The sequence below is a fragment of the Condylura cristata genome, unplaced genomic scaffold, assembly GCF_000260355.1.
Source record: "Condylura cristata isolate star-nosed mole 26May11 unplaced genomic scaffold, ConCri1.0 scaffold00041, whole genome shotgun sequence".
NCBI lineage: Eukaryota > Metazoa > Chordata > Mammalia > Eulipotyphla > Talpidae > Condylura > Condylura cristata.
Window position 1 is genome coordinate 2,517,493 of NW_004567142.1, and position 24,088 is coordinate 2,541,580.

General features: G+C 57.0%; 3 protein-coding genes across 5 annotated transcripts in view; 2 read left to right on the top strand and 1 right to left on the bottom strand.

Annotated features, from left to right (window-relative positions):
• Positions 1-76: 76 nt before the first annotated feature.
• On the bottom strand, positions 77-3,528 carry ZNF296 (zinc finger protein 296). Its single transcript, XM_004694184.2, has 3 exons — positions 3,208-3,528; positions 2,842-2,991; positions 77-1,129 (listed from the first exon to the last, which is right to left on the bottom strand). The coding sequence occupies exons 1-3, from the start codon at positions 3,503-3,505 to the stop codon at positions 156-158; spliced, it is 1,422 nt and encodes a 473-aa protein (XP_004694241.1). The 5' UTR covers positions 3,506-3,528; the 3' UTR covers positions 77-155.
• On the top strand, positions 2,926-12,733 carry GEMIN7 (gem (nuclear organelle) associated protein 7). 3 transcript variants are annotated; one of them, XM_012733453.1, is made up of 3 exons: positions 6,455-6,532; positions 12,054-12,292; positions 12,498-12,733. In XM_012733453.1, the coding sequence occupies exons 2-3, from the start codon at positions 12,062-12,064 to the stop codon at positions 12,582-12,584; spliced, it is 318 nt and encodes a 105-aa protein (XP_012588907.1). In that variant the 5' UTR covers positions 6,455-6,532; positions 12,054-12,061; the 3' UTR covers positions 12,585-12,733. The 3 variants fall into 3 exon arrangements, with proteins under 3 accessions (XP_012588906.1, XP_012588907.1, XP_004694242.1); XM_012733452.1 differs by lacking the exon at positions 6,455-6,532 and adding an exon at positions 2,926-2,951 and having other exon boundaries at positions 12,054-12,733; XM_004694185.2 differs by having other exon boundaries at positions 12,054-12,733.
• A 1,512-nt stretch (positions 12,734-14,245) lies between these two features.
• The window catches only part of PPP1R37 (protein phosphatase 1, regulatory subunit 37), a 33,425-nt gene continuing 23,582 nt past the window's right edge, over positions 14,246-24,088 (top strand). Inside the window, exon 1 of the mRNA XM_004694186.2 lies at positions 14,246-14,828. Within this exon, the coding sequence (XP_004694243.1) occupies positions 14,627-14,828 (202 nt within the window). The 5' untranslated portion in view covers positions 14,246-14,626. The remainder of the gene's footprint in view (positions 14,829-24,088) is intronic.

The window sequence follows — 24,088 nt, forward strand, 5'->3', positions numbered from 1 at the left end:
CCCAAGGAGGGGAAGCCTCCTGCCCCACCTCAGACACCCCAAGAAAGCCAGAGTCCAAACTTGCATGTAACAACGGGAGGATTTACTCACAGCATAGGGGAGATTAGGTCAAACAGAAGTGTTAACAGGGGCGGTAGGGAGGGTACTCCTGATGCTCAGGCCTCCCCTGCCACCTCGGGGTGCTTCTGCCGCAGGTGTTTGTCCAGGGTGGCACGCAGGCCGAAGGGAACACAGCAGTGGGGGCACTCGAAGCGGGTGCTGCCAGGCCCCAGGCCGTGCATGCGGCGGTGGCGGTTCAGCTTGCTGCTCTGGGCGCAGGCGTAAGAGCAGAGCTCGCAGGTGTAGGGCCGCTCGCCCGTGTGTGAGCGCCGGTGCACCGTCAGGTTGCTGCTGTTGGTGAAGTGCTTCCCGCAGAACTCGCAGCTGCCCCCTGGCCCACGGCTCTTGCCCACTGCCTTGGGGGTCTTCTTTGGCGACATCTTCTGGTTCTTTGCAGGGTCAGTTCTCTGTTCCTTCGTGGTGGCTCCCCAGCCTTCCCCACCAGGGCCCACCTGAGCCCCCCCACCAGGAGCCCCTGGTTCCTGGACACCTGCTGTGGCGGCGGCCCCAGCGCCCTCCCCTCCCCGGCACGGGAGGGTGCTGGCCGGGGCAGCGGCATGGGCAGCTGGCTCCGGGGGAGCCGCAGACGCCTGCTCCTGACTGGTATCGGCCAGGCACGGGCTCTGGGGCTGCAGCTGCCGGTGGGTTTTCTTGTGGCGATTGAGCTTGCTGCTCTGGGCGCAGGCGTAGGGACACTGGTCGCAGACATAGGGCCGCTCACCCGTGTGTGAGCGCATGTGCACCTTGAGGTTGCTGAAGGAGCTGAGGGTCTTGGTGCACACAGGGCAGGTGGGGCTGCGCCGGCTGAGGCTGCTCACCCGGGGGCCCTTGGCCTCGGCTTCTGGGCCCACCACGGCTGACACAGCCGCAGCCACCTCTGCCAGGCCCAGCAGCGGGGCCTCTGGGGTCTCGGGCTCCGTCTGGTAGATGGACAGTCCGTGGTCCCACTGGGCGTGGCGCAGCAGCTTCCAGGCCCCCGCGAACTGTCTGCCACAGCGGAGGCAGCTCAGGGCCTTCAGGTCCTCGCGGTCTGCAGAGAAGAAAAGAGCGGGTGTTAGTGCTGATGGCAGGGAGTCGGAGAAGATGCAGCTGATGGCCCTTCTGTGGCTGAGCGGGAAGACAGCCCGGCCGCTCTGCCCTCGGAAAGCTGCTGCTCGGGAGGTGGGCCGGCAGACGGGCAAGCAGCAGAAGGCTGGCGTGGACCCGAGGCTTTCCTTTTCTGTGTTTGGAAATGCCTAGGCCTCAGAGCTTGCTCTCCCAACTTTCCTGCAAGGCAGGAAACGGGCCCTCCATTTTCCCAACAGGAAAGCTGAGGTAGAGACCGACTTTCCCAAGGCTCCACAGCTTCAAAGGGGTGCAGCATGGATTTTAATCCAGAAATTTGGAAGTAGGAAGCAACCTTTCGAAAAGAGATTATTGGCTTAATAAATTTATCAAGTACTGAGTGGTGGTGTGCCAGGCCCATGCTCCTGATTCCACGCGAGACCATTTCCCTGCCTTACAAGAAATGGCCAGTGCCTCAACGGGAAAGCCCCGGCTGAAAACTTCCAACTGTATATACTTTTGAGTCCTTCTAGATCCACTTGCCTTTACTTTTCAAATCCTAGATAGTTGTGGGGGTGGCTTCACGATGCAACATCAGGGTAAAGATCACAGGTAGGGGTGGTTTGGGGGAGGGTCAGCCTGACCCGACTTTCTGTTCTGGTTCTCTGGCTCCCTAGCTGTGTGGCCTTGGGCAAGAACTAGCCTCTCTGAGGCTCACTCAACTTCTTGGTTGCTAGCTAGAATGTGGGGATCCTGGAGTCCCCTCCCTTTTAAGGTGTGAACTTAACATGGAGGACAGCTGAGAACCTTGGTCTTTACCAGCCCCCAATAACATCAGCTGAGTCCCAGGTGCTGGGGTGCCAAGTCCCAGCAGGTCTCCTAGTGTCTGTCACAACAATCCCAAAGCACCTACCCACCCCCAACTCTAATGCTGATCCAATCACTGCCCCTCCCTCTCCACGGTAACCTCCCCCTGGCCCAGCCCTGCACATAAAATTGCATTTCTTAAACTTCAGAGCCACAAGGACTGGAATCTTCACCAGTTTGCATGAGCACTGCAACTTACTCCGAGCAAAGCTCCCTTGATTCTACCACCCTCTTCAGGGTTTTAATTCCATCCTAAGAGAAGGAACCCAGGTGTCCAGACCAGGGGCTTCCCAACGTGCTGGGCTGGGAGATTCCATCCCTGAGGGAAGCCAGAAGCCCCTTCCCTGGGGCTGAGCAAGGGCACCACTCATGTCCCAGAGGTGAGGGAGATGGGAAGAGGTGGCTACACGGCTCCCTTTCAGCCATCTACAGCTCTTCCTCCTCAAAGCTGTGGCCCTCCCCAGAGGTCCCCCCTTATTGCCACCCTGGTCCAGCCACCTGGCCAGTTATTTCTGGCCAAAGGGAAGGAGAAGTGAAACCAGATTGGGGGGTTGTGTGTGTGGCAAATCCCCAGACTAGTCCTCTGGGGCTGGCCACACCCTGTGGGCGGCCCTCCTTCCCTTCCCAGCCCAGCCCCCGCCCTCACCCACCCCCTCACCACCACTAGTCCCAGCCCTAGGACAGGGCAGGCCCTGGCCACGCCTAGGCTGCACCCGAAGGGGAGAGAGAAAGGGGAAGTAGTGCTCACTGCCCTGCCTGTCCAGCTCAGCCCCTTCACAGGAAGCCGGGCCCTTGAACTTGAAAGGGAGACTGCCTCCCGCCTTTACTCACCTGAGCCCTGGCAAGGGCTGGGGCCTCTGGAGAGCTGACAGCCCAGCTTCTTGTGGTCCATGAAAGCAGTGATAGCCTCCAGCGGGAAGGTCTGCAGGCAGCGGCCGCAGGTCAACAGATCGGGGTGTTTGTCGGTCCAGGGCTGGCGGTCTGCAGGGAGGAAGCGGGTGGTGAGCGTGGGGTGGGGCCAGGATGGGGGCTGGGGGTTCCGGGGGCGAGGGGAAACCCGAAGGTCAGAGAGGGGCTGGAGGCCAGCCAGGGGAAGGGGAAACAAGGTAGGGGCGGTAGGCTGGGGTCGGGGCCCCGGTCGAGGGGGGTCCCACCCCTAGGAAGGAGGGAGGCGGGTCGGGGGCCGGGGGCGCTCACCCAGGGGGTTCGAGGTCAGTGGCGTACACAGCCACTGGTTCCGCACGCCGGGGTCGTGGCGGGGGGCGCCAAGCCCGGGCACCACGCCGTGAGAGTGGCGGGGCTCGTCTTCGAACTGCCCCGCCGCCGGCGCTTCCTTCAGGTTGAAGGGCCCCAGCCACTGGGCCTGTAGGGGCCGCGGCTCTGGCTCGGGCTTCACTTCGATGATGAGGTCCGGTATCTCCATCTCGTCGTCTGTGCCGGCGGCGGGCTCGGGGTCTACTCGGCGGGGCGTGCAGCCGGCCTTGCGGCGGGACATGAGTCGCGGGCCGGGCGAGCAGGCGGGCGGAGGACTCGCGGGCGGAGGACTCGCGAGCCGTGCGCGCTCAGACCGAGGCTCTCAGGTGAGTGACTGGGGCGACCCGCCGCGAACTCTTACACGTGCTGGCCCGGCCCGTGGCCCCGCCCCTCGGGGCGTGGCCTGGCGGAAGAGGACGGGGCGGCCCCGCAGGGGCCCCGCGGGCAGCCAAATCCAATCAAGGCCGTGCCCACTGCGTTTGGCTTAGTGACCAAACCTTAATGACACAACTGTGCGTGGAAACTGATCTTGTTTTAAGACTGGTGAATCGGTAATACAGTTGTTATCCTCACTCCCCCAACCCACCACGCCAGAAAATGGTTTCTTGTAAGGCTTCTAGTAGTATGGAATAAATACTCCATTAAATGCATTACAATAAAAATTCCCTGGGCAAACATATTGAACGCCTGAACAACTACTGACCTCAAGCAGTTTGGGGGCCACAGCCTCTTAACAAGATGACTGTAAAATACGGCCTGTCTTCTAGGATGGCAAGTGCAAAATAAAGCTTTTGAGTGGACAGCATTACTGGGTTAGGAGCTCTCGATTTTTCTTTCCATGAGGGGGAAGGGTTAGTTAGAGCTGAGCCCTGAGGGAGGTGACCGGAAGCCAGCCTGTGTAATCAAAAATAACAAAGAGATGGGGGTGAAATAGATGGTCAGAAAATGGGTGCAAGAGGGTCTCTGAACACTTTAAGACCTTGGTTTTCTGCGATCAGAGCTTTGAGAAGGTTTGAGGGGGGTTGTGATCCTATTATTCCTTCTGCTCTAAGACCTATCAACGCGGTGGAACCAAATAGCCAACTGTCTTCCTCCCTCCACCCAAGCCTCCTTGAACTTCCCTCCCCAAAGTAATTCTCTCTGCTTACCGTTTGAAGTGGCATCAACACCCAGCTCCACCCTCCAACTCTCACAAGTTTTCTTCCTGGCACCGACAACATCATAATATAGAACTGTTTTTGGCTATCTTCTCCCTCCCTCTCCAGCCCCTTCATTCATACAAGTCCCCCCCATCCAGAGGTCAGGGCCAGGGTCAGTCCTCCCCCATAGTGTCCCCAGCCCAGCACCAAGTGAATTTCACATGCTAATCTCCTGGGGGGTTGCTCCAGGCCCCAGGGTTCCTCATATTGTTATTCAGGTCTCAGCTCAATTGTCCTCCTGAGAGCAGAGGGCCACCCTGACCATCATATCTAAAGTAGCCCCACCCTGCTAAAGGCCTCACAATTTTCACTCCATGATCTCCACTTATTCCCACCCAGTTCCTTCCTGAGCCTCAGTTTCCTCATCTGTTAGGTGAGGTGGCTTCTTCAATGTCACCCTCTCTGACCACCCAATTTAAAAAATTCCCCCAATGGACCTTCCCTGGTGGTACAATGGGTTAAAACTCAGCACTATGAAGCTAGCCACTTCAGCACAAGTTCGACCCACCCCCCCCAACCCACCCCCCCGCCAGGAAGGTGACCCACATGGAGTGGTGGACCGCTCCTGACCTGCCTGCTATTCCTGTCAGCAAATGTACTTTGTCAATCTGCCTGTTCTTCTCCCCACTGTCTCTGATGAATCCTCTCACCATCCCTGCACCTCTGGTCTGTACCCCAGTTCTGTTTGCATATGTAAATAAATCTTTAAAAAATAAATAAAATAAATTTAAAAGTACCCCCAATCCGGGTAGAGTGGGGAATGGGATCAAGAACTGTGGCGGGAGGGAAATGCACTGGACTATGGTGATGGCACAAGGGTGATTTGGTGATGGGAAACCTAAGGGGATTGCAACTGAGATGGAAAAATGCATAAAAATGATGTAAAAATAAACTATTATAAAATTTAAAAAAAAAACATTTAAAAAGTCCCCCAATCCTGCCCACCTATTATCCCATTATCCTTTTATAATCTCTTTACATCACTCATCAAGCTTCAAAGGATCTCTGTCTAGCCTATTTTGTCCGTTCCAGCTTCCCTAGAATATAGCGTCTTAATGGTTAGGAGCCAGTCTGCTTTGTTCACAAATAGAGCCCGAACCTGTTCATGCTTTAGCAAACAAATATGTATTGAACCATTATGCATTCTTTCTTTCTCTTTAAAAGATTTCTTTAGGCATATAGAACTGGGCTACAGGCCAGAGGTGCAGGGGCAGTGAAAGGACTCACCAGAAACAGAGTGGGGAGCAGAACAGATAGACTGTAGTAGTGCACTGCTGAGGGAGCAGCGGGCAGGTCAGGAGAGGTCTCCTGAGCCATGTGGGTCACCTCCCTGGCCAGGGATCCAACTCTTGCTGAAGTGCCTAGTGCTTGCTTCATTGTGCTGCACTTTAACTCATTGCACCACCTGGAAAGACCTGTTGTACATTCTTGCAATGGCTATTTGCAGAGGGCCAGGCACTGGGCATTGGGGATCTAGTGGGAAGCCGAGACACATAGGGGGCCCTCAGGAGAGAAATGAATTGTCTGAGCTCATCCCAGCAAGGTGTTGCAGTCTCAGGCAGCATCTAGGGCCTTGCAGGGCCTCTGTTTTCACCTTTGCAAATTAAAGTGGGATGGTGGGCTGGGGGACAAGAAGATTGCCTGGGTCCACCCTCCAAGCTTTTTTCAGGTGCGGGGCTTCTGAGAGCAAGATCTCAAGGTTTGGATAGGGGAGGTGGGGGTGAGGGGTTTGAGTATGCACTTGTAGAGAATGGGGTGTAAAGACCAGGGGTTCTAACTCTTTGGGAAGGGGGTAGTCCTCCCCTCTCCCAGCCTCAACTTCCTCTGCAAAACGGGCTTCCTGGACGCTCCACCTCGAAGGCTGGGGATCAGAGCCAAAGGCTAACCTAGGCTGCCCGCTAGGGATGCTGGCTGGATTCGCGCGGCTGCGGAGCCTAGAAGCCGGCCCGCGACCACGTGGGGCGGCGGCCGCGGCACGGGCGGAACGCAGGTTCCGCGGCTCTCGCGGCCCGCCCGGGCCTCTGCAGCCCGGGCGCCGACGGAAGTGGGGGTGCGGCACGCGGACCTCGGTGAGTGTGGGGTGTTGGTGCCGAGTCGTGAACACGTTGCTGCTCCCTGGCCCAGGAGACGTTGGGGGGACGCCTACCTGTGTGGGAGGGAAGAGCAGCCTGGACTCTGGCCCCAGTGCCGGCTGGCGGGAGGGCCGACCCGCGCACGCGGTGGGGTGGGGAGGCGGAGGAGGGCGAAACGCACCCCCACGGGAAAATAACGACTCAGGCGGTCACCGCAGTAATCAACAATACACGCCTTTCCCTGGGTGGGAGCGGTTGCCTAGAGCCCGGAGGTGGGCCGAAAGTCCAGCCAGAGCGCCCAGGGCGGAGTGGGGAGTGGACGCCCGGGGGCCGGGAGGACCTATTTAGTATAAGAAAAGGAGAGCGCTGGGTGGTCAGGGCGGAATCCAGAGGAAACTGACCCGGCCAGGGGAGGGGAAGGAGTCTGTTTGGGGTTCTGACCCTATCCGGAGGCTCCATTGCATTAATTTGCATCCAGATGGGACTCCTGGGATGTGTACGGACCTGGCCGCAAACACCTTGGTTAATTAGGTCTGAGACCTTGCTGTTTACCAGATATCTCAGCAACTGGCGGTTGTGAAAGTTTAACTGAATGTCCACCGAGCTGATCGTTTCCATTTTCTCGAAAGTGGACAGCTGTGGCCCCAAGGAGGAACGTTTTAAACCCTCCCCTGCCATTGACCTGAGACTCATTCATTTTTTTGGTGGCGCGGGATGGGTCTGGACATTTTTTCTAGAATTTCTGAGCAATAAATCCTTGACTTGCAGAAAGGGAAAGGATAAAGGACTCTCAGGCCTGGTCACCAGGAAAATGGATCATGCCTGCCAGGACACACCCTAGGTGACCTTTCCTCAGACCAGTTTCTTATCTGGTCACACCTTGGCTCCCAAAGCTCTTGTTGCTCCCCTGTGCTGGCTGCAAGGGCTGGATGATGGCCCAGCTCTGTTCAGCCCAACCTGGATTTGATCCCTTTTACTGCCACTCAACAACTTGGACCAGTAGATGATTTGCTATCTCCTAGCTTCAGTTTCCTCTTCAGGAAAATTGGGGTTGCACTGATAGGACCTAAGCTGCCCCCTTCCCCATGGAGGGGAAAAATCATCCTTACTGGCCCACCCTTAATTTTGTTATATACAGGATTTAACAAAAAAAAAATTTGTGTCACTTGCTTGATTGCTATCTGTCTTTTATTAAATGCTCCTCTAGAGACTGGGTTTCTCCCTAAACACTCTACTGTTAACCTAGCCTGGAAGAAAACACTGGGGACTAAACTTGGAGTGAAGTGGACAGATTAATTCTAAAACTTGTATATCCCTTAATCCCATTGATAGAAGTAACCTTGATTAACTGGAACATGTAAATACCCTTTAATCCCATTAACTGTGGACTTGCCCATCGCCAAAACCTTGGGAGTCTTCCTGGACTCAGCAAATAGTGAAGGCTCTCAGCCTTCAGAACATACCCGAGGCTGGTCCACCTGTGTCTTCTCTCATAGGTTTATGTTTCCTGGGAGAAAAATGGCATGCAGGTAAGCATGCCCACTGCCCCCATCCTCATCTTTCACCTGACCACTGTGTGGCTTCTCTCTGCATTTCTCTCGTCTCTTTATCCTGCACATCCATGCTCAGTGTAGCAGGCTGAGGCATCAGGGACCCCCTACATGTCTGTCTCTGCCCCCACCTCCTCCACGGAGGTCTTCTTGTGCCATCTCAGAGTCACCCTCTTATGAGATTCCATTTGCTATGCTTTCTGACTGGACTGCTTCTGCCCACCGATCTCAGCAGGACTCAATACGTGATTTTACTCTTATCAGAGAGGTCATCCCTGAGTGCTCTGTCTGGGAACCACCTCTTGCCCCAAGGCTGGGTCAGGTGTCCCCTCCGGGTTCTTGAAGCCCCCAGGCTCCTTCATTCCAGCCTGGTGCACTCTGGATCCTCACAGTCTCTGCTGTCTTTGTTACCTTCTCGACTGTGAGCCCATGTGGCAGGGCTGGGCTGTTTCACTCAGCTGTGTCCCCAGCACTGTCCAGTGAGCTGGGCACAGAGTAGGTACTCAGATAATGGGTGCTAATAATGTGGACGGGTGTATCTTTACATTCCTGCAACCAACACTTAACCGAATTGTCCATTTGTCAGCCCCTAGGTGGGGTTGGGAATGGAGTTGTAAAGATAGTGGACCTGTGTCTTCTCTCATAGGTTTATGTTTCCTGGGAGAAAAATGGCATGTAGGTAAGCAAGCAAATCAGATTGTCAGGAGGGAATATGAAGAGAAGATGAGGCGGAGTAAAAAAGTTACTGTTCTATACCCTGTAAAGGTGGAAATTTGGGCAGCAGCAACCTCAGTTCATGAAGCAAGGAAGAGAGATGAGCTATGCAGCTGGAAATACACATGCCTCCCATCTGGAACAGGGTTCTAGGCTGCCAGAACATCAAGTGCAAAGGTCCTGTGGCAGGAACGTTCTTGGCTCATTCAAGTGACAATAGCAGTGAGGAAAGCTAGAGGGCCAGGGTTCTGGGGAGGACAGGGTCTTGTAGCCATTGTGAGGACCTTGGCTTTTGCAGTGAGTGAGTGGGGAGCCGTGGGGAGCTCTGAGGCGAGGAGGGGTTAAGATCAGACTTGATTCTCTGAGGATCCCTCTGACAGTGGAGTGGGGTCCAGACTGTGGAGTGAAGGGAGCAGCTGGGAGCCTGGTGGGGAATTGACCACATTAGTCCAGGTGTAATGTGGTGGTGGGTGGCCCAGGTGGTGGTGGGTGGCCCAGGACAGAGGAGAGAAGGGTCAAAAGTCACTGGGCTCTCAATGCAGTTTTGAAGGTGGCGCTGACAAGTTTTACTGGTGGATTGAATGTGGGTGGGAGAGAAAGTAAGGAGTCCAAGTCACAGTGGGACCCAAAATTCCTTCACCCAGCAACCCTCAGGGGGGCTTCGTTTATGCTTCATTTCACAGATGAGGAGCCTGAGACAGGAGGAGGCTGCTTAAAGGGTAGCAGGGGCCCTGCCCAGGTCCCTGGTGGTGAGCCTGGGAGGGCTGGGAATTGCCGTAACCGTCTCCCTGTACCTCTGTCCTCTCTGCCTGGTGGCCAGCTGTGGACAGCTGCAGCCTGTAAGCTAAGCGTGGGTTTTTTATACTTTTAGGTGGCTGGAAAAGTAAAATTTTTGTGCTGAGTGAAATTCACTAAAATTCAAATTCCAGTGGCCCAACAGGTGAGGATCTTGGCTCGAGGCCACATTCGTTGCTCACCTGTTGCCAGGCTGCTGCCATGCTACTGTGGCCGAGCTGGGGATTTGCGCCACAGACCCTGCGGCCGGCAGCCTAAACTATTTACTCTTAGCTCCTTTCCTGACGGAATTTTCTAACTTGTGCTTGTAAAGATTTGATTTGAGTGGAGGTGTCAGATCCGTAGGACTTGATAGCTAGTTACAGAGGGGCTGGGAAAGTCAGGGGCAGGGACAGAAAGGGGTGTGGGTGACCTTTTTTAAGGGGCAGGGAGGCGTTACCATATACCCCTTCTTAAAATGAGAGTAACTTACACAAATCCGTGGTACTGAATTCAAAAAGTGCTAAAAGGTGGACAGCCAGGGTCCGGCCCCACTCTGCGGCCTGGCTTTTGGAGCAGCCGACCAAGCCTTTGCTGTTTTCCTGGGGTTGGTGGAACCACCCTCTCTGAGGCTCTCCTGATTGACACCCCAAATAAAATCACAAAGGGTTTGAAGGTGTCTCTCCAGAGCTGTGCCAAAGATGTGCTTTGTTGGCCTTTTTCTTTCTTTTTTTTTTTTAAAGATTTATTTTTTGATGCTTGTAGGTCAGCAAGCAGTACAGCAGGCCTGTACTGGGGTACAGGCCAGAGGTGCAGGGACAATGAGGGGATTCAGCAGAGACACAGCGGTGGCAGAGCAGGCAGATTGACAAAGTACTGCTGAGGGGAGCAGCAGTCAGGGCAGAAGAGGTCTGTCAACCGAGCAGGTCAGCTTCCTGGCGGGGAATGGAGCTCGTGCTGCAGTGGCTTTGGAGAGCTTCATAATGCGGTGCTTTAATCGGTTGTGCCACCAGGGAGACCCCCTTGTGGGCCTTTTTCATCTTCCCTGTTCTGAGAAGTGAGGGCGCCTTGAGCTTTGATTTGCGGTCCCTGGATCCCAGTCAGGTTGTGAGTCCATGTGTTCATGACACAGCCCCCCACCTGTATGTCTCAGCACTAGTTCTCAACTAGGGATGATTTCATTATTCCCCAGGGGACATTGGCAATATATGGAAACCCTTTGGGGGGGGAAGGGGGAAGGGTTTTTTTATGAATGTAATTTTCCTTCCAGACTGCTTAATCAAAGGAGACATTTTTTTCGTTGTCACATCTTGGGATGGGGGACACTACTGACCTCTAGCGGGTAGAGGCAGGGATGCTGCTCAAATCCTGCCCTGTGCCCAGGACAGCCCCTGTAAGAAAACAAGAGTATGAGCCAGTTCCAGTCATGAGTGAGGAGTCTGTTTCCACAGTTCATGCCGGAAGTGAGGGTGACTGGACCTGGGTGTCAGCAATAGAGAGTGGGAAATGTCAGGCTGGGAGTAGATAGGATCCCCTGACCCCTTTCTCTTTTAGGCACTCAATTAAAAAAAAAAAAATCCAGGCTAATTTATTTTTTTGTGGACTTTCTCAATTTGCATCTCCTCAGGATTAGATTCAGGTGGAGCAGGAATAGATTCACAGGGCAGAACTGGTACCCTGTGCTCCGCATGTCATATCGAGAGACATACAACATCTGGTTGCCTCATTATCGCACACGCTGACTTTAGTCCCCGAGCTAAGGTGTCATCCCTTGGCTCCTGGGTTGCTGCACTTTAAAGTTAGTGTTTGTTCTTTACAGTGGGCAGGTATTTTCTTAGCGGGCTCGTTAGATTATGTAGATCTTACCCCATCAAACAAGTCTTCATGTCCATTAGTGATTTTTGCTGCCATTCTGTGGAAAGGAAGAACTTTTCTCCTCCTTTAGGTATGTGTTCTTTTTAAAAAAGATTTATTTATTTATGCATACAGGAACTGGGTTTAGAGGCCATAGGTGTGGCAGGTGAGAGGATTCACCAGAGACAGAGTGGGGAGCAGAACAGGCAGACTGACTGAAATACACTGCTGAGGGGAGAAGTGGGGAGACCGGAGAGGTCTGCTGTGCCCTGTGGGTCAGCTCCCTTGTGGGGGGCAAACTCAGGCTGCCGGTGGCTGGTGATAGCTTGACAGCACTGAGACTTTAACCCCTGTGCCACCGGAGAGGCACTGGCCTTCAATCTTGCAGCAAATATTTGTATAATTGGAGACTGGGCATAAAAGTAAACAAAAATCTCTGGGACTTGGGAATGGCTGTGCCACTTCCTGGGAAGGGGGACTGGTACAAAGTTTAGGAGGGAGAATCAGGATTGGGTTTTTAGCAGGCTGAGCTGAGTGGGGGTAGAAAAGCCTCTGCTCCCAGTCCTCCCTCTTCCTTTAGTCTCAGCCTCCACTTAGTGGTTTCCCTTCTCTTCCTCACCCAACAGCCAGGACAATGCAGACTCCACTGACCATTCCTGTACCTGTGCTCCGGCTTCCCCGGGGCCCTGATGGTTTCAGCCGAGGCTTTGCCCCCAATGGACGCAGAGCTCCCCTGAAAGAAGTGATTCCTGAAATTTCAGCGTCATCCCTGGCACAAGAATCCCGAGAATCCCAGGAACAGCGGGCCAGAGCCGCCCTTCGGGAGCGCTACCTCCGCAGCCTGCTGGCCATGGTGGGCCGCCAGGTGAGCTTCACATTGCACGAGGGGGTGCATGTGACTGCACACTTTGGAGCTACTGACCTGGATGTGGCCAACTTCTATGTGTCTCAGCTGCAAACTCCAATAGGTGTGCAGGCTGAGGCACTGCTGCGGTGTAGTGACATTATTGCGTACACCTTCAAGCCCTGATGATGACCTTGTGTTGGTTCACCTTTCCACGGTATCCCAGGTCCTGAATTTTGGAGCTCTGGGACCTACAAAATTTGGACCTCCATTGGGATTTTGGGAAAAACTCCAAGCAGCTCTGACTTCCTGAGACAGCCTGCGTCAGGAAAAAAAATTCTCCAACCCCGGGAGTTCGTGTTTCCCTGGAAAGGAATGCTCTACCTCACAGAAGTCTGCCCAACAGAAATATGGGTATTTCCTGAAGACTGGGGGTAGGAAGGGAATAAAGCTGGGCACATTGCAGAGTGTAAAGTTGTTTATTGAAGCAGGTGCAAACATAAGGCCACTCTGAAGATACTCCTTAATACTCTCCTCCTGCCAAAGCACCAATGTGTCCAGGAGAATTCACCTCCTGTTTTGTTTGGAATGTACCCTTTAGGGATAGAGGCAGGTTTAGCTCACCAAGGGCTCGACCCAGTTGAGCGGCCTGGAAGGGGAGAACAGACACTTCAAGGGGCTGGGAGGAGCTGGATAAAAGTGCAGATTGGGCCGAGGTACGTGGGAATGGCTAGTGGCACGTGACTGAAGTGCAGGTTGGATCTCAAGTTCTTTGTGGGGCGGTGGGGTCGAACACGGCGCGGGTGTGGCTCGCACAGCGTTACCTGGCACGCAGCTCGCCAGCACCTCCTTTGTTTGTCCCGTTTGCGGGAGGTGCTTCTCCCCCACACACTAGTGACCGCTGATTCGCTTAACCGCTCAAGCGGGGAGGGTGGGCCCTTTGTGGCAGCGCCACAGAGAAAGGGCGGAGGATTAAGGGCTTAGGTGAAGCCTGTCCCTCTCCATTTCGCTCCAGCTGTGTAGCGCCCCGCCGGTAAACATTCCCTTCACTGAGCAGTCATTAATGGTCTTTCAACAGATGAGCTTTTAAAAAGCAAACTTCTGCTTCTTTTTTAGTCCCATTAAATTAAGAAAAATAAGCGAAGAGTTCCAGTAAGTACGGAGGCGCGGCGGCTGGCGAGTGGTCCAGCGCAGAGCCGCGCCCCCGCGCCTCCATTTACAGCGCCCGCTCGGCGCGCCCGGGCCTGGCTCCCGAGTTGCCTTGGCAACGACGTGGCTCGCCCCTCCCAGCCCCCGTCTGGGCTTGAGCCCCGCCCCGCCTCCCGCGCCAACCCCAGGTGGCCGACGGGCGGGGAAAGCTCGGCGAAAGTGCCGAGGTGAACTGTAAGCGATCGCGTTCGGCCCTTACGGGGGCGTGGCCTGAGCTGCCCCGGATTGCTCCGGGTCTGCTCTACCGCTCCAGCGCCCGGTGCTGGCAGATTCGTCTCTAGCCCTGGGCTTCTTCCTTCTCAGCTTTTATTTAACGCCGAACGACCTCATTTATTTAAGTTTTTAAACACAAATTACAGTGTATGCGACATTATCCAAATCCAGGGAACTACTGGTGAAACTGTCATCTTCAAACGCAAGACTAAAGAATAACGAGCTGGGGCACAGGCTTCGTCTCCTCTGCGGGGTCCCTCAGCATCCATAACCTGTACCCGTGTATTCAACACAGCTTCTCTCGCCTATCACGTTCTCCATCCCTTTGTGTTTCTTCTTATCAGTTGGCCGAGCCCTGCCAAGCACTTGTTTTTAGTTCTGTCAACTCCACTTCCCTCTCCATGGCTGGAGTTCGTGACGACTATGTGTGAGCCTGCACAGTAGTTACCTCGGCGGGGGGGTGTGGAGGCGGCTCAGGTTCGCGCCTGCGCGCTGCTCCGGGAGACGGCGTCCCCCCCCAGCCCCGCCCCTCACGTTCTGCAGTTCCGGTTCTGCAGATTCACCGGTCGCGTTGCTTTTTAGCACGACTCTTCCTGCCTTTGGTCCCTCCCTTCAGCAAGCCGCAAGACAACGCCACCTGCATAGGGCTTAACTAGCTTTTCTGCTTTTCTTGGTGCACGGGGGGGGGGGCGGGGGGCATCCCCGGCCCTTAACGAAAGTGCGGCTGCGAACGATCAGGTGCGCGCGGGGGCTCGGGGGAGGCGCGCTCGGGCTGCCGGCGGCTACGACTACGACGACCCGGAGAGCAGTCGGAGGCGGCGCCTGAAGCGGCGGCGGAGCCGATGCCCCGGGACGGCGGGCGGGCCCGGAGAGACAAGTCCGGGGCCCGGGGCATGTCCCCGGGGCCCCCGTGAGGAGGCGGCGGCGGCGGCGATGGAGATCCCGCCGCAGGAGGCGCCGCCCGGGCCGGGCGCGGACGGCGATGCCGAGGAGGCCCCCGCGGAGGCCCGGTCCCCCAGCCCCACGTCGCCCCCAGCCGACGGACGCCTCAAGGGAGCGGCCAAGCGCGTCACGTTCCCCTCGGACGAGGATATCGTGTCCGGAGCGGTGGAGCCCAAAGACCCTTGGAGACACGGTAGCTATGGCCGGGGCTCGGGAGCGGAGGAGGGCTCGTGGGGGACCTGGAGTCAGTGCAGCGCCGGGCACGGAGGTGGCGCTCAATAAGTTGCACCTGACGATGAGCTAAAGAGACCATCGTCGGTGTAGAGCTGGAAGGTGTGTGTGTTGGGGGGTGGCTATAGCTTGGGAGAAGAGTAGCAGGCTTATCCCCCACCGCTGCAGCCCTCCCCCTCCCCTCCCCCTCCCCCAGGAAGGCGATCGTTTAAAACGATGAGCTGTTAAAAGTTTTGTGGCTTCGGAGATTGGGTGGGCCTTACTTGGAGTTCATAGTTATCCCGGGGAAGGGTAGAGCGCCAGTCAGGAGAGGAACAGTGGGTCAGCCTTGGTGCTGAAAGGGCCGTTGGAGAGTTTGATGGGCCCAGGGGGATGGGAGAGAGGTTAAGTTGCTGTCTGCAGGCACCTGAGGCAGGGGGTGGTCACCTCCCTCGCTCTTGGCAGAAAGAAGGAAGAGGAATACGTCTGGGCTGTGGCTGGAGAGGAGTGAATCCTGGGCATTGGGAAAGGGGGTCAATCAGTCCTGGGTTTGGAAAAAGGGTCTCATGGTAAACAAATTTCCAGAAAAGGAGCAGAATTAGTGGTCATTTGGTGGTGGTGGGGGGTGTGAGAGGAAGCTTTAGAAGTCTTGGCATTAAGAGAAAGAAAAGGCACTCCCGAAAGAGGAAGCAGGAACGTTTTCAGTCTCACAGGAGCAGAGGAACTTTGGGGCCTGCCTCTGGGAGGATGTTTTGTTTGTTTTCCTGGCAGAGTTGCTGGTCTGTAGAAGGTGGTGAGAGAATGAAGTTTGGGAGCCTGAGGTGTGGGAGAAAGGGGCACATCGGTGGATTATAGGTCCCCTGGAGAAGGTCAGGTTATTGTTGGAACAGAAGGGCAGCTGGAGGAGTGTGTACCCATGGGCTGGGAGGTGGAGAGTGGCCACAGAGAAGGACAGCGGGTTTTCCCCCAGCTGCTCTGAACAAGTCTGTCAGTCTTGCTGGGGTGGAGCCCGCCAAGAGAGGAATCAGCCCTGGCTTTATAGAAGCTCCCTGGGGAAAGAGGAGGACCTGTCTGTGGGCAGTGGGAGGATTGGTGGCTTTGATGTGCGTGGGTGAGAGCTGGGAGGGATGGTGAGGACTTGGTGGCTGGACGCTGAACACACAGGGAGCCGGCCGTAAGTGTTGAAGAGCTATGGGCAGTTCAAGGCTCTTGGCTTTGGTTGTCAACTAAGCCCTTGGGCAGTAGGCCCAGGGATAGGTGGTCACTTTGGTGTTGGAGGGCTTGGTACTGAGGGAGGGAGGAGTTGAATGGGCCCTGGCAGCAGCCTGGTGTCCACTCCAGGGAGTTCAGAGCAGAAAGGGGCAAAGCCTTGGAGAGGCAGAGCATGGTGGTGGGAGAGTGGAGGCTCTAGTTCCACGCCTGACTTCCACTTACCCACTTCATGACCTTGGACTAGTCACCCAGTTCCTCTTGGCCTCAGTTTTCCCACCAGTAAAGTGGGACAGGGCTTGAGAGAGGACTAAGTGGGCTTGGGTATGAAAAGTCATCGACCAGGGTCTTTGTCAAGTTGCTCTCGGTATTGGTCAGTTTAGGCCAGTCTGGCGGGGATTCGGTTCAGGATGTTTCTACTTCCCAGCTTCTAGGAGCGGGATACAGATGGTGGCCAGTTTGTGGCTACTGGGTAAGAGGAAAGGAAGATGGTCAGTTTGTGGCGGCAGCTGATGGGTTTGGTGTGGGGTGAGGAAGGGGTAGCTTCGGGCCTGCAGCTTCCCAATAGAGGAACAGCTGCGTGTAGCCAGCTGTTTGCCTTTGAGTAAGCCGTTTTTCCTCTCCGAGCCTCCTTTTCATTTTCTGCAAATGGAGGTGCTAGTTTCTTCCGAGGGGTAGCGGTGAGGATTAAGTAAGATAGTGAGTGCCTGCCTCACAAATAGCAGCTGCTGTTATCCAAGCAGACTCCGTTTGTGGTTTTCATGGGCTGCCTGGGAGAGGCAGGGAGGGATGTGAGGGGAGGGAGAAAGGAGGGCGAGCTGGAGTCTGGCAGGAGGAGCTGAGGGCACTGTTGGTGACTGGGCCTTAGCTGAGTGAAGGGAGGAGGTGGTGCTGCCTCAGGCCGGGCTCTCGGGGGCTCTCACTGCCATAAGCGTGGACAGGGAGGGCTTGGGCTGGGTAGGACTTGCTCCCTGGGAGGAGTCGGGGGGCCCTTGCCAGGGACATGGCTCCTTTCCCCAGCTGGTGAGTTGGTCTGCCCTTGCTGGGGGAGGGGTTGAGGAGGATTTGGCTTGGCAGTGCAGGAGTTGGGTACCCCTGGGCAGGGGTACCGTCATGGGTGAAGTTGGTGAGTTTGGGTAATGAAATTGTAGGACTGAAAGATGTGGGGACTTGCCGGTGCCTGGGGAGGCCCGTGGAGCTGTTGACCAGCCAGGTCTTGGTCTGGGGGGAGCAGGGGCCCACTAGGTCACAGAAGAGGAAATGCTGTGCAGAGTTGAGCCAAGGGGCTTGTCCAGAGGCTGCCAGCGAGGCAGCCAGTCTTGGGGGAGGCCTGGGAGACTTGGCATCTGTAAAAGGGGGTGAGGACTCATTCTGGGGCCTGTGCTGGTGACACCGCCCAGGCTAGTGGGTGAGGAGGAGTGGAGGGTCAGCATTAGAAGAGGGTCCTGCAGAAACTGTGGCTCCTCTGGAGAAAGAAAAAAGTGAGGCTGTCCCCTCCTGGGCGGTGAGTGCAAGGAAGCCGCTGGGCTGGGAGAATGCTGAGAATGGGGGAGGCCCCAGCAGAGCATGCCCACTTGGCCCGCCCTCCGTGGAGGTGTCAGTCTGAGGACAGGCCCTGCTAAGGTCATGTGATGGGAGACCTCCTGGTGGGGGATTCCCGGAGGCCAGGGGATCCGGGGGAGGGAGACTATGAGGGAGGGTCTCAGGCCTCAGCCAGTGCCCAGAGGGGCCTAGCTCCATCTCAGTGTCCCCACTTGCCTGCTGCCACCGGCCTGCTTATTTTCCTCATGCCTGCGTGGCCATCGTATGTCACCCTATGTTGTAGTTTTTCCCCCCACCACAGTGGGAGAGGTTATGCACCCTCATCTCCGCCTTCTCGGCCCTTCAAAGGACATGCTGGGATAGTGATTGAATGGGCACGATAAGCGTGTGTGCAGCTGTTGGGGAGGGGTGAGGCCGGGTGGTACCTCAGATCCATCTTGTCAGAGTGTCATCTGAGGGGACTGGACAGCCGGGAGGTGGGAGACTTCCAGGCCATTTCTGGCCACTGTGGCCTCCAGTGAGGCCCCTGTACTGGCTGAGCCTTGCTTATTTCCTCATCTGTGAAGGGATTCCTGCCCCGTGACACCAGAATGCTAGGACCTGGTGGGGCGGGTCTCCGTGGCAAACCCTTGCATCTGGACGGGGGAGGCAGTGTGGAAATTGTGAGTGGAATAGGCTGCCTCAGTATTGCCAGGCTCCCTGGGGGGTGCCAGTGGAGGAGGGGCCAGCAGGGTGCTCCCCATCCCATGGGTGGTAGCAGGCCATGTGGTCCCAGCTCTGAGGGCCAAGGCCAGACTTGTACAAGGCTGCAGGCATGGCCTGAGCTCAGCTGATCTCCCCAGTCTTGCTGCGTGCTGCTGTGTGGGGAGGAGAGGACATGAGGGGTGTGCATGGCAGGCGACAGGATCACATGACTTGGGCCACCGTCTGGGAGGCTTGTCTCCCCAGCCCTCCAGTTCTGCCAGTGACTCATTCTCCACGCCCTGACCTCCAACTGGAGAGTCAGTCCTGAAGGGAGAGTTTTGCCCACGAGGACACACCCGTGGAGTGGAGGTATCTGCAGGGTGAAGGGGTCTCAGACTTAAGTGGGGGTGGAAGGAGGGGGCGGCAAGGGTGTTCTTAAGGGGGTAGATGTGGTGTCCTTACGTGGGAATCAAGAGAGTGGAAATGCCTCACTGTTTGTTCTCATTGAAACCTGCGCTGCAAATGCTGTCCTCAGAACTGGTTTGACGAGTAGAAACGCACCTGTCTGTGGTAGAATAGGCTCAGCTAAAGAATAGGCTCATTCTGGCCTAAGTGGGCGTAGGGAATGGGGTCTGGGGGGTGGAGGCTTCCACACTTCCTCTCTGGACTCAGCCTCCCCTCCTACTGCCAAAATCACCACACTCTGCCGTGTGACTTTGGGTGACTTACCATGTGACTTGGGCAACTGTTCTCTGAGCTGCAGTTTTTCTGTCTGTAAAATGCAGCTCACACTAGTTCCTCCCCATAGGTGATCTCGGGCTAAGTAAGATAACAGTCACCTGGCGAGCGCTCAGCGACGTCTCCCTTGTTGTCCCGGGCACCCACCCCGGTGTCAGTTTCATGTCTGCTGTGCATTTGCACTGCTCTTTCTCCCTGTTCGGATCCTGCTGTCCCCAGGGGCCTCCTACCCCCAGATGAGTGTCCCAGCCATGCCTGACCAGGCCTGGGAAGGATCTCGGGCTCCAGGCTGGACCCAGTGTTATAAGCTGGGTGACAGAGCAAGTTTCCCAATCTTGCCGAGCTAAAACTAGATCAGCTTGTGTTGGCCCACCAGCCTGAGGCAGTCAACGTACCACGGTTCTAGACTGCAAGGGTCAGCACGGCCCCAGGGCTGCAGCTCCTCTGGAAGTCTTAGTCCCCGTAGCCTGTAGACGGGGCGACCCCCACCCCAACCCTCCAAGGGCGGGACAAAGCAGCTTGATGGCACTGTGGTGACAGGACCCTTCACACACGCAGACCCCGTTGGCTGCCCCCTGACTTTCCACCTCCAGCTCTTTATTGTGTTCGCATCGTGTTTCCCTCTTCAAGGGCAAAGACTGTGTGCGAGTCACCTCCGTGACATCAGTCTGGCGCAGGCACGGCACGAATACCAGAGGAATGAGGTTTTTTCCTCACACCAACGCCCCATGGTGGTATCGGGGGGAAAACTCTGTTGGTGTAGTTAATGTTCTTTGGATCAGGCTGGGGGTGCTTCCTCGGAAATCTGCAGGCAGATCAGCCTCCCTGCTGAACCCCCAGAAAGAGCAGGCAAACCTAGCGCTCAGTCAGCACAGGTGCAGCCCTGGTGGGTGCATGTGTTTCTGGGAGCCGGCGGCGCTGTGGTCGCTCCCGATGCTACTGGGGGTATTAGAGCATTCAGACACCCCGGCTGCACTGACTGTCACAGGCAGCCTCACAGCGGGGGCCAGGAGTCCGCTGGGGCCAGGCTCCCCAGCAGCCACGTGGCAGTGCCGTGCAGGGCTGCTTTTCGGCCATGACTGCCTTCCGGACCTTGGCTCAAAGGTGCCGGGGGAGCTTGTCGGCTTGTGGAGGAGCAAGTTGCTAGGTGAGTGTGGAAATATCTGACTTGAGGCCACTGCAGTAGCTGGAGTTGGGAAGGCGGTGGCTGCAGGAGCCCGAGGGTCCCAGGCAGAGAGACCCCCTGCTCTTCACAGGCTCTTAAAAGTCACCGCTCACAGCTCCGTGACCTGCCACCGGAAGGGCAGGTCTGTCTCTGGGCATCGTTTCCTTTCAATCTCATCTTACCCCAGGAGGTAGGTGCTAGTCTTGCCAACTTGTAAGTGAGGGGATGGAGGTACAGAGAGGTGAGAGACTAGCCAGAGGTCACCCAGCCAGTAGTTGGTCCAGCTGGATTCAGACCCAGCCAGCCAGGCTCCCGAGCATATGCGTGTCCTGCGTGCGGTTTCATGAGCTCTGGCAAGGTGGTGCTCTCAGTTGCCAGCTCCAGTCTTGCAGACTCCGGCAGGGGTGAGAAACAGCCCGAGTAAAGGTCTTGACCGGTAAGTGCTCAGAGGCTGGGAGGCCAGGGCTTTGCCCCTCACCCCAGCATCGTCCCTTCTGACCCTTGACCCAGGTTCTTCCCTTGCTCCCCAGTGATTGTGACATGGTGGGTGCCCAGTACCTTCCTGCTGAATGAGTAGCTTGGTGGCCTCGTGACCGGTGGCTTGTTCAGCATGGCGTGGCCCTGCCAGGAGCTAAGGGTGAGGGAGGAAGGCAGACCCAACCCCTGCCTGGGTGGAGGTCACAGCTGAGCGGCTGAGCGAGGGAGACACGTGTAAACGACTAGTCAAACCAGGCTGCGCAGGACTCTGGTCAGGAAGAGCGCCCGGGTGGGTAGGGGTGCAAGGCTGGCGGACAGGCCAGAGGCAGCTGCCCGGAGAAAGGCCTCGGAGGCCAGGTCACGGGAGTTAGCAGGTGAGCACAGCCGGAGGTCTGCGCAGAGGGCCAGTGTGGTGCATCGGAGGAGCAGGAAGTGGCCAGCCTGAGCAGTGGGCGCCTGGGAGGCGACAGGAGGGCAGAGGTGAGGGCAGTGGGGGTGCAGAGGTGTTCGGGGAGCATGCCTGGGCGGTCGACAGGGGCAGGGGGTGGAGGGGTGAGATTGAGGCAGACAGATCATGGGGTGGTCGTGGGTGACTTTTAGTGGTCCTGAACTAGCTAAGTGCTGACATTTGACTTCACTGATTTGTTCCTGTAACTTTCTGAACCTCCCCCCACCCCCCAGAAGGTTTCTGCTGCCGCTGCTTGCTGCCGCCTCTTTTAAGCTGGCAGCTTTCTCCTGTCAGTGAGCTCCCAGGATTTCAGGGCGCCTTTCCCTCCTCCACAGGCAGTTCGCCTGCTCCTGGGAGGGTGGGCGGCCTGTGGAATGTGCACCAGGGGGCTGGAGCCGTCCGCCCCACCCGCCTCAGCAAGGTGCTTCTCCCCAGATCCAGGAAGCGCTGTAAACTGCCCCAGGTCCTGCTGAAATCTTTATCTGCCAACTAGTAGCCTACCTGAAAGTTCTGAATTCCTGCATACATCTGGCCCACGGTTTCTTGCAGGAGGCCACGGAGCCCCAGTGGACCATGTGGCCTGCCTGTGAAGTGCCGATGACCTGAGGGGCAGCCCGGGGCCTGGACTTTGGAGCTGGTGCTGCTTCACTCCACCCTCAGTTTCCCTGCTTAGTGCCCCCATTTGACGGGGGTTAAGCTTATTCTGGACTTGGAGAGTGACTGGCTGTCACTGAGGACTTGACTGAGGCTGCTTCCTGTCTCCAGACCGCCTGACTCCCTCCTCCCACCCACCCCTCCCCAGGCTACAGGGAAGGTGAGCGCTGTCCAAGTGTGAGTTCAGTGGGCGTGAGTTCAGAGCGGCAGGAATGAGGGCGCTTCCTGAAACCTCCCTGTGCCACTCTCCCCACATTCGAAGCCATCTTGGCAGGCGAGGAGTCAATGAAGAGCTGTTGGACGCGGGGAGGAGCCACTGTCAGGGCTCCTGCCTTGTCAGCTAGGCAGCACCACAAATTCAGATCTGGGAGAAAGCGGCGCCTCTGCTTACGCCAGCACCCTGCTGCTCTTGTCAGGGGACCTGTGGTTCCTTTTGCAGCTGAGGAGATCTGGGACAACCTGTCCATGGCCGTGGTCGAACCCGGTTGGGTGGTGTGGTTTCAGTTTGTGTGGGAGAGGTGTGGGGGTCCCTGGTGCCAGGAAGGTGTCTCGGTCCCTGTCCCCAAAGCAATAACAGAATGCTCGTGCTTTGGCTAGATCTCCCACTTTGGAAGGTGCCTGAAGGCTCCCCTCTGGGTCCCCAGAACCCTTCACAGTCCCTGGCCCTCTTCAGCTTCTCAGAGGGGTGGATTGGAGGTGGGTGGAGGTACAGTCAGCACTGTTACTCTCGGGGCGGGGGTGATGCTTGAGGAGTGTCTGCTGACAGCCGCCTGCTCCTTCCCCGCAGAAGCTGGGGCCTGGGTGGGAGCTCTGCCGGCCGCTGCTCTGCCAGGGCCCTGTTGAATCCCACTTGGGGTGTTCTCCCTCAGTGTGTGGGCGGGTGTGCCCCTCTGGGCCCCACGGGGGTCAGACTCGTGTGCCACGTCACACCCACCCCGAGTCGCCACAGCCCCAGTCTGCTGCCAGCCGCCGTCAGTGTCGGTGGGAGAGCTGTTCGTGGTCTGTGCGCCCTCCCCTTTCTGACGAGCAAAGTGCCCTCACAGCTGAGTCCACGGGTACCTCAGCACAGGGGGATGGGCAGGAGGAGCGGGCAGACACCAGGAAGCGAGCCTGCCGGTGGCGCTTCCGGGTGACCAGCATCACGGCCTGCTTTACGGAGCCCTCACCGGGGCTCAGCTCTTTACCTGCACTTTGTCTTCACAACACCCGAAGGGGAAAGCCAGGGCCCAAGGGAGTGGCACAGCCATGCAGCTCACAAGGGAACGGCCCAGCTCAAACCAGAAGCAATGGCTCTCCTTCTCTGCTCTACTTCCAAAAAGCCTTGGACCTAACCCCACCCCTGAACCTGGTGGGAGCCCCTCCCAAGTGGATGTCTGTCCCCCACCTCCAGCCTTGTCAGTTCCTGCTCATTCTCCAGCTCTGGCTCCGATGTCACCTCCTCCAAGAGGCCCTCCCCAATCCCCTGCAGGGTTCTGCTGTTCTCTGCCAGGTTCCCATGACACCTGCTCACACTGTTATGGTTTGTTTTGGGTCCATCTCCCCCCTCTGGACCCAGAAGCTCCAGTAGGGAATGCATCTTGTCCAGCTGGCTCCCAGGAGGGGTGAACCACTGAATACACCTGGGCACCTTAGGGACTCCGGGTAGAGCGGGTCTGCTGAAAAGCGCCCGGGGCTGGAGCCCTGAATGGTGGGGAAAGGAAGGTGTCCTTCAGTGGATCGTTCGTTGAGGTGTCCAGGTATTCAGTCATTCCTCATGAGCACACAGCAGTTTTCTTCTCGCTCTGCTGTGTCCAGTAGAGACCTCTCGCGCTCTCCCGTCCCTCCCCTGCCCCCTCTCGTTTACTTCAAATCGCCCCACCGGAAGGCCGGTCCTTGCCACTGCCGCGCACTCTGGCCAGGGTAGCGCAGCGCTCACGCCGCACCCGGGCCAGAGAGGGAAGTGTGCCGCCAGGGTGGGCTGCGCCCGCCGCCTGCACCTCGGCCGGCCGCTGGAGCAGACTGTGACTTCTGTGCATCCTGGCCGAGGCGCCGCGCTGGCTGGTGGCCAGAGGCTGTGCTCCTTCCCTCTGCATGTGTTACCCCATTCTGGGCACAGGTCACACCCGCCACTTAGGGGTTGAGCCCAGGACCTCCTCTCCCTCGTGGGGTGGAGCCGGGAGAGCCCGGCTTCTGGTGACCGATCTGAGCAGGTGGAGATGTCCGTGCACCCAGCTGCTGGCCACCCAGCCCAAGCCCCAGCCCGTTTCTCCCCTTCCTCATCACCCCTTGTTCCGTGTCCCCCGTCTTTCCCAGCTTGGGATCCTTGCTTCCGGACCCATTTCTCCAC